General features: G+C 33.7%; 1 protein-coding gene across 8 annotated transcripts in view; it reads right to left on the bottom strand.

The window, feature by feature from the left end:
- Window positions 1-14,439, bottom strand: part of Atg4c (autophagy related 4C cysteine peptidase) — a 96,164-nt gene that overhangs the window by 55,773 nt on the left and 25,952 nt on the right. For all 8 annotated transcript variants that reach the window (XM_015484918.2, XM_015484917.2, XM_048815255.1 and 5 more), the window contains 2 exons: window positions 13,887-14,024; window positions 6,179-6,262 (listed from right to left, as the gene is read on the bottom strand). In XM_015484918.2, coding sequence (XP_015340404.1) covers window positions 6,179-6,262; window positions 13,887-13,962 — 160 coding nt within the window. In that variant the 5' untranslated portion in view covers window positions 13,963-14,024. The remainder of the gene's footprint in view (window positions 1-6,178; window positions 6,263-13,886; window positions 14,025-14,439) is intronic.

The following is a 14,439-nucleotide window of genomic DNA, read 5'->3' on the forward strand; positions in this document are numbered from 1 at the left end:
CTAATATTTTTTCTCATCTAAAAGGAAGATTAATTTTACTCTGCCTAATCAGGCTGTTATGAAAATCAAATGAGAATGAATCCTGAAACGTTTTAAACACTGGAAATAACTAATATAAGACATATTACTATTATTAACAATAACATCCTTTTCCATATATAATCAATTATTTGATGAAAGGATAATGGAAAGTATCTTTAACCTCATTTGGCTCAGGATATTCATATTAAAGCTCTCTGAAATGTGATACACAAATAAAAAGCATATAAATAAATAAAATAAAAGATCCATTTACAACTAAAAATTATTGAAAAAAAAAGAATGAGAAAGCCAAGAAACAAAAACATAAGATTTGCTATTAATACAGAGGCTTAATTAATTAATACCACAATCAAAAATCATGAGAAATATGATAATTATTTCACTATGAGAAAAAATTGATGAAAAACAAATGGCAAAACAAACCCTCAAAGAGTACAGTTACTGTAATTATTTGATATAAAATAATCATGCATATATTTACAAAAGGATATCAAAAGTTGGACAAATAACAGAAATCAGACTATTAAAAGTGAGCAGGTGAGAACCAAATTAAACTACTTGAAAAAAAAAAAAACTGAATACAAAAACTTGGTGTAGAATTAAACTGCAAATTGTGACCACTCAGGAGATAATTAGGACAGAAATAAGAAATAAAGAACATAGCACAGAGAGACAAAGTAATGGAAAATATAAAACAAAAAACTGCAGAGAATGAAGAAATATTTAACAGAAGATTTATCAGATATGCAGAAGGAGAAAATAGAAAGAATGGGGAACAGGTATTATAAAAAATGGCTAATAGGAATAATGGTATATGCTACTATATAATCCTAGCTACTAGGAGATCACAAATTAGAGGACAGCCGGGACAATTTAGAAAGTCTGTCTTAAAATAAAATAAAAATGCCTTGGGATGTAACTCAGTGATAGAGTGTTTGCCTAGTATGCACAAGGTCTAGGTTTAATCCCCAGTACCTAAGGGGAAAAAAGGCTAATATTTTACAGATTTTTAAGAGATAAATTTCAAGCAGATTAAAATGAAATCCATACCAAAGAAAAGGAGCTGATCTTAAAAACAACCATAGAGGAATACAAATAAACAAATAAATGACGGCTTTGAAATAACTTGGAGAGAAATCATTTTTCTGTAGGGGTTAGGAAACATACAGTGAACTTTACCAAGGGTACATGAAAATGGGGTTTCCTAACCTCCTCCTCTTCTTCAGGGGGTCCAGGATAGAACTGGGAGGAGCAGAGATTCTCGTTGTGTTGGGGGACTGAGTTAGGACAGAAACTCCCTAACAGCTGGGCCCCCCTCCCACCCCCACTCCCCATCTCTTTTCTTGCTGAGGCATGTGGTCCATAGGCTCTTATTCCTTGGAGATCATGTGGACCATAAAGTTCACCACCCTATTGCTAAAACCAAATTCACAGTCAAACAAGGAAATGAGCTTGACAAGGTGGTAATTAAGGGAGGGCAATGCCAGCATCAACATCAAAGATGCTAGAGTGGGGAAGGGGTCATGCCTGTAATCCCAGCAACTCAGGAGGCTGAAGCAGGAAAGTTGCAAGTAAAAAGGCTAGGGATGTGGCTCAGTGGTAAACCCCACTGCCACCAAAAAACTAAATAAATAAATAGGAGGGAATATCATTGTTACAGTTACAGGAGACAACCTGGTCCCCAATGTAGCCCAAGATGCCCTTTAGTGGGCCTGGAGAGAAAAACATCACATCTTTAAATAAGCAAAGATTTCTTAAACAGAACACAAAGAGCACTATTTAAGATGTAAAAAATATTAACTAGACTATATTAAAATTAAAAATTAAGATATCATTAAGTGGGTGAAAAAGTAAGTAAATGAAGTAGATAAAAGCATTTCCTATACATATCTCCAAAATAAGGATTTATATCCAGAATATGTAAAGAAAAATCTATAAATCAAAAATAAAAACAAAGACAATTTAATAGAAGATATATCCAAATAGCCAATAAACAAATGAAAATATGCTCAATTTTACCAAAAAAGATGCAAATTAAAATCAAAATATGGTTTTAATGTCCCACTCACAGTAGCCTCAAAAAAAAAATTTGGGAATCAATCTAACAAAAGAAGTGAAACATCTCTACAATGAAAACTACAGAACATTAAAGAAAGAAATTGAAGAAGGCCTTAGAAGATGGAAAGTTCTCCCATGTTCTTGGATAGGCAGAATTAATATTGTCAAAATCTCCCTACTACCAAAAGCACTATATAGATTTAATGCAATCCCTATTAAAATTCCAATGACATTCTTCATAGAAATAGGAGTCATGAAATTCATTTGGAAAAATAAGACCCCCATAATAGCCAAAGCAATCCTTAATGAGAAAAGTGACAGGAAGCATCACAACACCAGACCTGAAATTATAATACAAAGCTATAGTAACAAAAATGGCAAGGATTGGCACAAAAACATACATGAAGACCAGTGAAACAGAACAGAAGACACAGAGTCATACCAACATAAATACAGATATCTCAGGGCTGCAATTGTGGCTCAGTGGTAGAGCACTACCCTAACGTGTTAAGGCACTGGGTTTGATCCTCTGCACCACATAAAAATAGATAAAATAAGGGTATTGTGTCCACCTACAACTAAATTTTTTTTAAAAATCTTGAATTGTTAAATATTTTTTTAAAAATACAGATATCTCATACTAGACAAAGGTGCCATAAACACACACTAAATAAAAGACACCCTCTTCAACAAACGGTGCTGGGAAAACTGAAAATCCATATGTAATAAAATGAAATTGAACCCCTATCTCTCACCCTGCACAAAACTTCAACTCAGAGTGGACTGAGGACCTAGGCATCAGACCAGAGACCCTGGGCACACCTATTAGAAGAAAAAGTAGGCCCAAATCTCCACCATGTCAGCTTAGGAACTGACTTCTTCAGTAGAACTCCTAAAGCACCAGAAGTAAAATCAAGAATCAATAAATGGGATGGTATCAAACTAAAAAGCTTCTTCACATCAAAGGAAACAATCAAGAACATGAAAAGAGAGCTATGGAATGGGAGAAAATCTTTACCATCAGCATCTCAGATAGAGCATTAATCTCCGGGATATATAAAGAACTCAAAAAACAGCATCAAAAAAATTAAAATAAATAATAAATGGGCAAAGAAACTGAACAGGCACTTTACAGAAGAAGAAATATGAATGGTCACAAAATATATGAAAAAATGTTCAACATCTCTAGCAATTAGAGAAATGCAAATCAAAATTACACTGAGATTCCATCTCACCCCAGTCAGAATGGCAATTATCAAGAATACAAGCAACAATAAAGGTTGGCAAGGATATAGGAAAAAGGTTAACTTATGCATTGCTGGTGGGACTGCAAATTGGTGCAACCACTCTGGAAAGCAGTATGGAGATTCCTCAAAAAACTAGATTGACTCAGTTATCTCACTCCTCAGTACATACCCAAAGGGATTAAAATCAGCATAATACAGTTATGTAGCCATTTCAATGTTTATAGCAGCTCAATTTGCAATACATAAGCTTTGGAAACAACCTAGGTAACCTTCAACAGATGAATGGATAAAGAAAATGTGGTATATACACGATGGACTATTACTCAGCCATAAAGAAGAATGAAATAATGGCATTTGCCAGTAAAATGGGTGGAACTGGAGACTATCATCCTAAGTGAAATAAGGCAGTCCCAAAAAACCAAAGACAGAATGTTCTGTCTCATATGTGGATGCTAACCCACAACAAGGGAGGGTGGGGAGAAAAAGAATAGAAATCCATTGGATTGGACAAAGGGGAATAAAGAGAAGGTGGGTGAGAGGAATAGGAAAGACAGTAGAATTAATCAGGCATAACACTTTCTTATCCTTGCCTTTGGCCTTCTTTTTAATATCTTTATTTTATTTTTATGTGGTGCTGAGGATCGAACCCAGGCAAACGCGCTACCACTTGAGCCATATTCCAAACCCAAAACTTTTTTTTTTTTTTGTGGTGCTAGGGATTAGAACCCAGGGCCTTGTGCATGCAAGGCAAGCACTCTACCAACTGAGCTATATCCCCAGCCCACATTTGGCTTTTTAAAAATATTTTTAATTGTAGAGGGACACAATAACTATTTATTTGTGTTTTATATGTGGTGCTGAGGATCAAATCCAGTGCCTCATACATATTAGGCAAGCTACCACTGAGCCACAACCCCAGCCCATCTATCCTTGTATTTGTATACATGACCAGGGTAACTCCGCATCATGTACAACCACAAGAATAGGATCCTTATTAGAATAAGTTATACCTCATATATGTACAATATTCCAAAATATACTGTACTGAAATATATATCTAAAAAGAACAAATAAACATTTTAAAAGCCCTAAAAAATTCTAATCATATTTTTTATAAATTCCTTATATCATATCATTTAGAATGCTTACCTGTACCAGACACACAACTAAACACCTATGAAATAGGTATCATTAATACTTAGGAAGATCAAATAACTTGTCTAAAGTAACAACTAAAAACAAAGAGCCAAGATTCAGAACCAAGAAAAGTTTGACTTCAAAGCCCATACTCTTAATACTCCAATCATACTGCTATGGCTATCCTCTGCCCATTAAAATATGTCAAGAACTATGTAATGTTTTGAACAACCAATAATAAAAATTTTAAAATATATATATATATATAATATTACATTAAAATATATTATATAATAAAATAATACATATATATGGATATCTCCTAACTCTTCATCCTCACCACAACTAAGGTGGACATCCATTTCCTAAACGTTGCCTCTAATATATAATTGCTTTCATCATCCTATTCTATTTTCCTAAAATACTCACCTTCTTTATCAACTTCCTCCTGACCCATAAAGGCTGTTGTGACAACTGAATGAGTTAATACATATAAATTACCTAGAATGCTGCCTGGCTATTATTACTACTTGAAAAATGTTAACTGCTATTATTAAAAGCCATGTATAAGGTTTTAGAAAATTGATGATAAATGATACACCAAAATAGGTCAACCAAAAGTGAATATACCTTGCAATAACATATATTCAAATACATTCTTTGTTTTCTCTCTTAGAGACAGACAGACCGAAACACATTCAAACATACAAAGTCAAGCACAGATGCACAGTAAAAAGAACACCAGTGTTAGAGACAGACAGTCTTGGTTTAAATTTCAGCTCTGCTATCATGTAAACTTTGGATAAATTATTTAGCTTCTCTCAGCTTCTGGCTTCACATTCATAAGGTAGGGACACTTAAGTCTATCTTTTAGGCTTCTTGTAAGAATTAAAGATATTTTCCAAAGAGCCTAGCATTGTACCCAGAACTCAGAAGTGGAATAAATTTTTTATAGGTGATTACTGAAAGGATGAGTATATGTGAAAATTCAGAAACATCAAATAAAGTCAACTTGAGATACTGAAGCATCTATAAATGTTTGAAAAATTATCATTCTTAAGTTAACTAAGGTGAAAACTTTCATTATTATTATCATATACTTTAAAGTTATTAGACAATCTGATAAAGAATGTTAATATATCAATTCAAATAACATTTATTTAGTACTCATATTGAAAGTCTAAAACTATGAGGGACATAACAAAAGAGAACATGATCTGCCGCGACCCCTCGCCGGCAAGGGAAAACACGACACAGGATTCTTCTTTCAGCAGTTTATTCAGGCCTTGATACATGTATCATCTTCTAGTGACCCGTCGCCGAGCGCTCAAGCACAGCCTAATAAAGCCTCCAGCATACCAATCTTAAGCTGCCACGTGGACCTTTCTCACAGGGTGGTAAGGGATTGCATGCCAATTCTCCATATTAGGAGTTGTTTATCACAGGCCACAGTGGAAGCCGGCGCCATCTTCTAATGGCGGCCACGGTCTAATTAGAACGGCTCACCACAATGATCCTTATCTTGAAGGAGTTAACAGGAACCAAACCATATGGTAATATGTTATGTATTATATAAAATAAAGGTACTTAACAGAGCTATGCCAGAAATAGAGTAATATGAAAATAAAACAGTAAAAAAGTTTAACAATAAATTCTTCAAAGATTTTTAAATGTCTTACAAATTTAGCACTTACCTTCATATTTAAAATGGTAACATTTTCCAAGCAATAAAACTGGAGAATTTCTACTAAAATATGTCTTTGTTTTCAAAACCCAACCTAAATAGAAGAAGGAAAAAAAGAAGTCAAACTAAGAGTCTAGTAATATTTTCTTTTAATTTCAAAACATCAATTACCACTTATGAATGTGCATTTATTTCAAGAGCTGCAAAATATTTAGACAATGACCTTAATATACAAGTCATACGTTACTTTCGAATAAAAATATTTTTAACCACATTCCATCCCCTTAAAGAATATGAGAAAAAAAAATCTTAATTTACTTTGTCAGATCTTGATGTTATTATGGTACAAAATTCCAAAGATACAAATTCTGCTCTGACTTCCCCAACACTAACTTCTAGTCCCCAAGGCAACAATATGTATCAATTTCTTGCATTTTCTTTTATCTTAGAAATTAAAAGACTTGAAAGTATTTGCATATTCCCAGGAAATAATTAAGGAAAAAAACACACAGTAGCCTAATGCTACTATGATAAAAGTGGATCCCTGAAGGTTCCTGAGGAAATCTGTTAAAACAGCTTCATTTTGATGAGATGAGAATGTCTGCATATGGTATATAAAGCTTTCAGACATCTAAATCTTCAACCTTCCAAACCTCAACAAGTTGCAAATTCTAATTCTTCCAATTTGTTTTATTACTAAACTGTCAGCATCAAAAAGGTAGTATCCTGGTCTGGGGATGTACTTCAGTGGCAGAAAGCTTGCCTAAGCATGTGCAAGGCCCTGGGTTCAATCTCCAGTGCAAAAAAAAAAACCTTGGTAAAAGTTAGTATCCTTTTTGGCTTTTTATAATTCCATTAATAATTCCAAATCTCTTGAGGAAAGAACTTGCCTGCTACATTGCTGAATATTCTTTTTTTTATTTTATTTATTTATTTAATTTGTATATGACAGTAGAATGTATTTCAATTCATATTACACATATACAGCACAATTTTTCATGTTCCTGGTTATACACAAAGTAGAGTCACACCATTTGAAATTCCTGATTGCTAATGGTAGGCTTAAATGAATCTTCTAAAATACTAGACTGTTTCAATACAAAGAAGCTGTAATTGAAAGTCAAATTGGGTCTACTCTTAGGAAGACAATCAGCCTTTATATTTAACAGACTTGTTATAAAGTAGTGATTTTTATGAGTGCACCCCAAAGTGCTACATAAATAAATTAAAATATTTATTTTTATTTTTTAAATATTTTTTAGTTGTAGATGGACAGAATATCTTTATTTTTATTTATTTATTTTTATGTGGTACTGAGGATTGAACCTAGGGCCTTACATGTAAGAGGCAAGCACTCTACCACTGAGCTACAAACCCAGCCTCGAAAAATTTATTTAAAATAAAAATGTCAGTCTCTTAATTTGAAAGTAAGAGAGAATGGGATGTCAAATACACTAAGCTTCACTTGGATTATTACAAGACTCACCAAAATATGTTTTGTGTGATAAGTGTTTCCCTATTCTAACAATTGTAACATATCATAGCCAAATTAAACTCCCTGTGGCTCAGTTTTGATTAGGTAACTCTTCTGTTCAAAAAACATATTCAGCTACTCATTACTTAATAGATTTATTATGAACTTCTCATTCCTATTAAAGACTTTCCTGAGACAAATTATCTTTATAATCATATTTCCTTCTTTCCTTGCCTCTACTCAAAGTGGGCTTTGCTACAATAACAGTCCATCTAAATCCTACTCCTTCTTCTGGCTCAAACATGCTCTTCCAACACAATTTTTCCTTTCCCCCTTCTTTAAAGAAGTGAAAAATTGGCATTTATCTATTATATTCCGGGGACCAGACTATGAGTTTTACATATATCATCTTCTAATACTATTCTTAGTATCTTATAAATGATCCTAATGCAAAATAGTAGTAGCTGTCTTTCCCAAAAAGGCAGTATTTTCAAAGAACACCCTAAGAACTTAATAAAAACAAGCTCAAATAAAAGGAAACTACTTAAGGAGAAACTTCTCCCTGTGGTTTATATTTTCTACCTATTTCCCAACCACCCACCAGTCCTTCTTCAAAAAAGGAAAAGTTAGGAATCCGGCCAGAACCTGAAGCACTGCAAAAGTCCACAAGAGAACAGGATTACAGGGCTTTACAATTCAACAATTAATGACGGGATACATATACTCTCTTACTCTTCTAATTCCTGTGTAGACCCTGGCAGGGTCTAACCCCTCATCACAGACTGATGTCCTTTAATATTCCATGTAGTTAGATACATAAGAGGAATCAGGACTTCCCATAAGACCCTATTTTTCTCTCTTTTTCCACAGGCATGTCAGAGATGAATCAGTCTACCATGTCAATGACTAACCCATATGATGTAAGCTGGTTTCCTCTGCCACATTCTTCCACCATGATGTTCTGCCTCACCTCCAACCAGGAGGAATGGAGCCTGCCTTCTATGAACTAAGACCTCTGAAACCATGAGCCCTCAAATAATCTTTTCTTCTCTAAAATTGTCCTGGTCAGATCTTTTAGTCACAACAGCAAAAAAGCTGACTAAAACATTATACAAAGCTATACAGCTACACAAAGACTCTCCTCTTCATGAAGTCTCTCCGTGTGATTTCTCCAGCAGAGAACTGAACTGGTTACTTGACAGTTCAGAACTCCAAAACAGAGTAAGTGGAAGTTACCTTTTAATGGCTAGGCCTGGAACTGACACAGCCATCACTTCCATTTCATTCCTACTAACTAATGTCCAACATGAGCCAGACCAAATTCAATCAGAAAAAGTGACAACACAAGATGTGCTTCACTGAGGGTCATCTTTGGAGATCAACTACCACAAAGAGAATCTTACAAAAAAGCCTTATTTGTAATATTCAAATTGGTGATTTAAGGCTTTAAAAGCCGTACACAGGATAAAACATACAGAAATACTAAGCGTGATAATAATATTCTGGAGAATAAGAAACACCCAGAATAATAATTATCAATACTGACCTCAGTATCAATACTAATTTTTTAAAGAGGAACCTAAATTTATAATCATAAAATCATGCAAAAGGGGGGGGGAGCAAAAAATGGCTTTTTGAAGAAAATATAATCCAGTGCATTTTATATCTTATTATTCAGTTCCAATTTCATCACCATGATAATATCAGCCTGACTTTGAATAATCTTAAATTATGTAAACTATATTCAGAAAATAACAAGATTGAAAAACAAGGGAGGTTGGGTTTGAAATCTGTTTTCCAGATTTACCCAGATAGGTGACCTTGAACATGTCACTTACTCTCAGCTTTCTAAACTTATATTTTAAAAAAAAGAGTGTAATGATTTGGATCATCATCTCCAAAGGCTTGGTCCCAAGCTGATACCCTACTGGAAGGTGGTGGAACTGATAGGAAGTTGGGTCATTGGAGATATGCCCTTGAGTGGAATACTTGGACCTCAATCTCTTCTCTCTTTTTGCTTCCTGGATGCTATAAGGTGCCACATACTCCCCCACCATGATGTTTCTACCTAGCCAGAAGCCAGAAAGCAATGGAACCAGCCGACCCTGGGACTATCTCTGAAACTGTGAGCCAAAATAAATCTTTCCTCTCTTGAAAATGATTCTCAGGCATTTTGTCACAGCAAGAAAAATCTAACACAGAGTATCAGAGAGATGAGATTTAAATGATAAAGGACAAAAACTGTCTATTACAAAGTCCAGCATACAATGAATATTCAATCAACAGAAGTCTTTCCTACACTTCCCCAAGCTATACAAACTCTAAGGATGTAAAATACACAAAACATTTTAAAATGAGCTCCATCAATTAAAATTAAAATAGTATTCCATAACAAAAAGCTACCTAGAACACTTAGTTACCCAAAACAATCTGTTCTTCAGAGATGTGATAACCATAATTCCACAATATGCACTTAAATATCTAAACAAAGAAAGCCACACATTATTAAAACTTTTATATGCATACGTGTGTGACTGGTTAAATAACAACTCCTAAGATACTGCTGAAATGTGTTAATGAGTTTCTTTATTATAATTTTCAAACCTTACAAATGAAATCTTCATCATATAACCTACTCATTAAAGATTAAAGGACAAGGGCTGGGGATGTAGCTCAGTTGGTAGAGTGCTTGCCTCGCATGCATAAGGCCCCAGCACTACAAAAAAAAAAAAAAAAGATTAAATGACAAGTCTCTACTTGCAGATAAAATGATTTTCTCTATAAAAAAAACTTAAAGAATCCACACACACACACACAAACAAAAAAAAAAAAACTAGTAGTACTTATAAAGAAGTTCTTCAAGGTTATAGAATACAAGATCAAATTACAAAAAACAGTTGTATTTCTAAATACCACAGCGAACAATTCAAAATGAAATTAAGAAAACAATTCATTTTACAACAGCCTCAAAAAGAAAAGATAGCTCTAACAAAAAGAGTGCAAGACTTGAACACTGAAAACTACAAAACATCACTGAATTTTAAAAGACTTAAACAATTGGAAAGACATTCATGTCCATGGACAGGATGGCTTAATATTGCTAACAGAGCAAAACTCCCCAAATTGATCTACATATTCGATGAAATCCCTATCAAAATCCCAGCTGGCATCTTGTAGAAATTGACAAAATGATCATAAAATTCATATGGACAGGCAAATAAGCCAGACTAACCAAAAAAATCCTGAAAAGGGAAAAAAAGTGAGAAGACTTACTTTCCAATTTCACACTTTACTACAAAGCTATAGTAATCATTGTGAGCATAATTGCAGCCATTTTCCTTTTCCCCACCTCCATTTTATGAATATTGTTCTTATTCCCATGAAATAGAAACTAGCCCGAGATAAAACCTACCAGCCTAGAGATGTGCTGGTCTCTCCCTGTTCTCTCATTAAGAGATAGAAGACAACTTACTGGCCCCTGAGATGGGGACGCATTGGTTTCCATGTTCTCTCCTTAAGAAGATAAAGGGACATGCTGGCTTCCCTGTTCCCCCTCTGAGAGATAGGAAAACTGCCTGTCTCTGTTCCCAAGAAACAAACCTGCCTTCCACAAGATAAGGGGTTGCTTACCATGTCAGTCAAGACTAAACCTACCCCTAGTATGCGGCCATGATTCTAGCCTATAAAAGATAAGATTCAAGGGGGGAGTTGCTGTTGCTCTCCTTCCTTGCTGCTGCTGTCCCTCTCTTTGTGCAGAGCAGCCTTGTCAGGCTCCTGACAATAAACCTACTTCTTATACCAGGTGTGTGTGTGATCAGTCCTGCACCACTTTTCTTTCAATCATGACAGTCAGGTACTGGTATAAAGACAGATGTAGAGATAAATGATATAGAACTGACAGTCCATAAATAAACCCATACATCTATGGTCAGTTGATTGTAGACAAAGATGTCAAGATCATTCAACTGAGAAATAATAGTTGATAATGAGAAATCTAGATAACCATACACAAGAACAAAATTGGAACTCTACCTCTCACCACATGCAGAAATTAACTAAAAATGGATTTAAAAACCTAAATGTAAGAGTTAAAACAATAAAATTCTCAGAAGGAAACATGAATATAAATTTTCACGATCTTGATTTAGCAACAATTGATTTATTATGGCATCAAAAGCACAAGCAACCAAAGACAAGAAAAACTGGACTTCAACAAAATTAAAGTTTTGGGCTTCAGTGGACACTATCAAGAAAGTAAAAAGTCAATCCAAGAATGGGAGAAAATATTTGTATATCATATATTTGCTAAGGGATTTTTATCACTCAATTATAAAATTACAAATAACCCAATTATAAAATGGACAAAGTATTTATCCAAAGAAGACATACAACTAGCCAGGTGGTCATAAAAAGATGTTCATCATTATAAATCATCAGAGAAAGGCAAATAACCCCATAGTGAGATTCCACTTTACATCCATTGCAATAAGAAGGACAATAACAAGTGATGGCAAGGATATGGATAAAGTCAACCTCTCAAACCTTGCTGAAGGGAATTTAAAATGGTACAGTCGCTAAGGAAAATAGTTTGGCAGTTCCTTCAAAAGTTAAACTTTAGAGTTAATATATGACCCATCAATTCCACTGCTAGGTATATACACAAGAGAATGAAAAAGATACATTCACACAAAAGCCTGTTCACAGCAAAACTATTCATAGTAGCCAAAAACAGAAACAACCCAATATACATCAACTGAAAAAAGTTAAGTAAAATCTTTAGCCATACAATAAAACATTAATGAGTTTCATATAAAAAATGAAGTACTAATACATACATATTATAATACAGATGAACTTTGAAAATATTATTCAAAGTGACAATAGCCAGATACAATACGTAACAAGCTATATGATTCCATTTACATGACATATTCAGAACAGTCAAATTCATGGAGTCAGAAAGTACACTTTTTAAATTGATATATTAAAAATATGAACTAGGGCTGAGGGAACAGCTCAGTGGTAGAATGCATTTAGCACATGCAAGGCCCTGAGTTTAATCTCCAACACCACAAAAAAATAAATAAAAATTAAAATTGTACACTATAAAAGGGTATATTTTTAGTATGTAAAATACTTTTATTTTTTAAAAATTAATGTTCAAAATTTTCAAAATGCAATATCATGTTGTTGCCAAATTATATCTATACATATATAGCTAGCTGATCACTTCCAGTAGACCAGAAGCCAAATGCCAATTATGTTTTATCTGTATTTATATTATAAAGGCCTTTTATTGAATTCTGTTATCATTCCTGGTTTTTAAAATTTTTTTTAGTTGTACATGGACACAATATCTTTATTTTTACTTTAATGTGGTGCTGAAGATCAAACCCAATGTCTCATGCATACAAGGCAAGCGCTCTACCACTGAGCTACAACCTCAGCCCCATCATTCCTGTTTCAAAGATAAATTTAAAGAATTTTGTTATCATTCCTGTTTTTTTCTTCCTGTAGAAACTAGTTCTGCCTGAGTACTTCTCTATCTTTGAGAGCTTCTTCATCTCTAATTTGTATCTAACCTGAGATGGATTTCAATAATAACCACATTAGTAGCTCAGGAGACTGAGGCAGAAGGATCATGAGTTCAAAGCCAATCTTGGCAACTTATCGAGGCCCTAAGCAACTCAGCGAGACCCTGTCTCTAAATAAAATATTTTTTAAAAGAACTGGGGAAATGGCTCATTGGTAAAAAGTACCCCAGGATTTAATCCCTGATACCAAAAAAATATTACCCCTATTGAATTTGTTTGCCAAGAGTAACCAGTTTGAAAATAGTAACTAGAGAGTACATTTGAAGGAAAAAATTCAGCAGTATCAGTGTACGAACATGATACTACTTGTTTTGTGTGTTCAGAAGTAAACTTTGGTTAACTTCCTGGTTCAGAGATGAGGCTGCCTGAAACTGAATCTGAAGAAGTGACGTATTATCACCTGAATAAATTATTTCTGCCATGGGATGTTAAAAAGTACACATCCATGAGGATATCAATAAACTCTATCAAAATAGGGAGGGAAAAAAGGACCACACAGTATGTTTGAGTTTCTAAGCAATGTTCATAATGACATTTAGCTCTTTCTTCAGGAGATTCTTATCTACATTCCTTACAAAAATTAAGGAAAAAAGATATATATCTTCAAATACTCCCTTGGATTTATATAATTCGTAAGTCATAATACTTACTATATTTCATGTTGTTCCATGCTGATATAAATTTAGTTTTTAGCTTGTCAACTTCATCTGTTCCCGTGGCCTCCATATTCAAATTCTAAGAAAAAGCCATTACTTGGTTGCATTCTTCTGTACAGTTTAATCTTCTGACTTAAAGGAAAAAAGTTAAAGAAAAATAAGTATACATATTATATGGTGCCATTCTGCTAAAGTTACTTAAGTGATTAAATATAATATGAAGTAAAAGGAGCAAACCAATTTCTCATTTTACAGACAAAAATAGAAAATCAAATTCTCATTTACAGACAAAAATCTTATAAAATATGATATTCCATAAATATTTAACTATATGAAACATTCAATACCAAATATGTAACAATAAAATTATCACACAAAACCAAACACTCATATTGAATATAATAAAAAGTACCTTAGTAACATAGCTCAGCTTTTATGCTTATAAGAACACCCAAGATTTATTTTATTTGTTATTAGAGAAGGTGATTTGAAATCTTATAAAATGTTGACTTCCATTAACATTAAGTTGCTACTTTCATATAAAATT

The sequence above is a fragment of the Marmota marmota genome, unplaced genomic scaffold, assembly GCF_001458135.2.
Source record: "Marmota marmota marmota unplaced genomic scaffold, marMar, whole genome shotgun sequence".
NCBI lineage: Eukaryota > Metazoa > Chordata > Mammalia > Rodentia > Sciuridae > Marmota > Marmota marmota.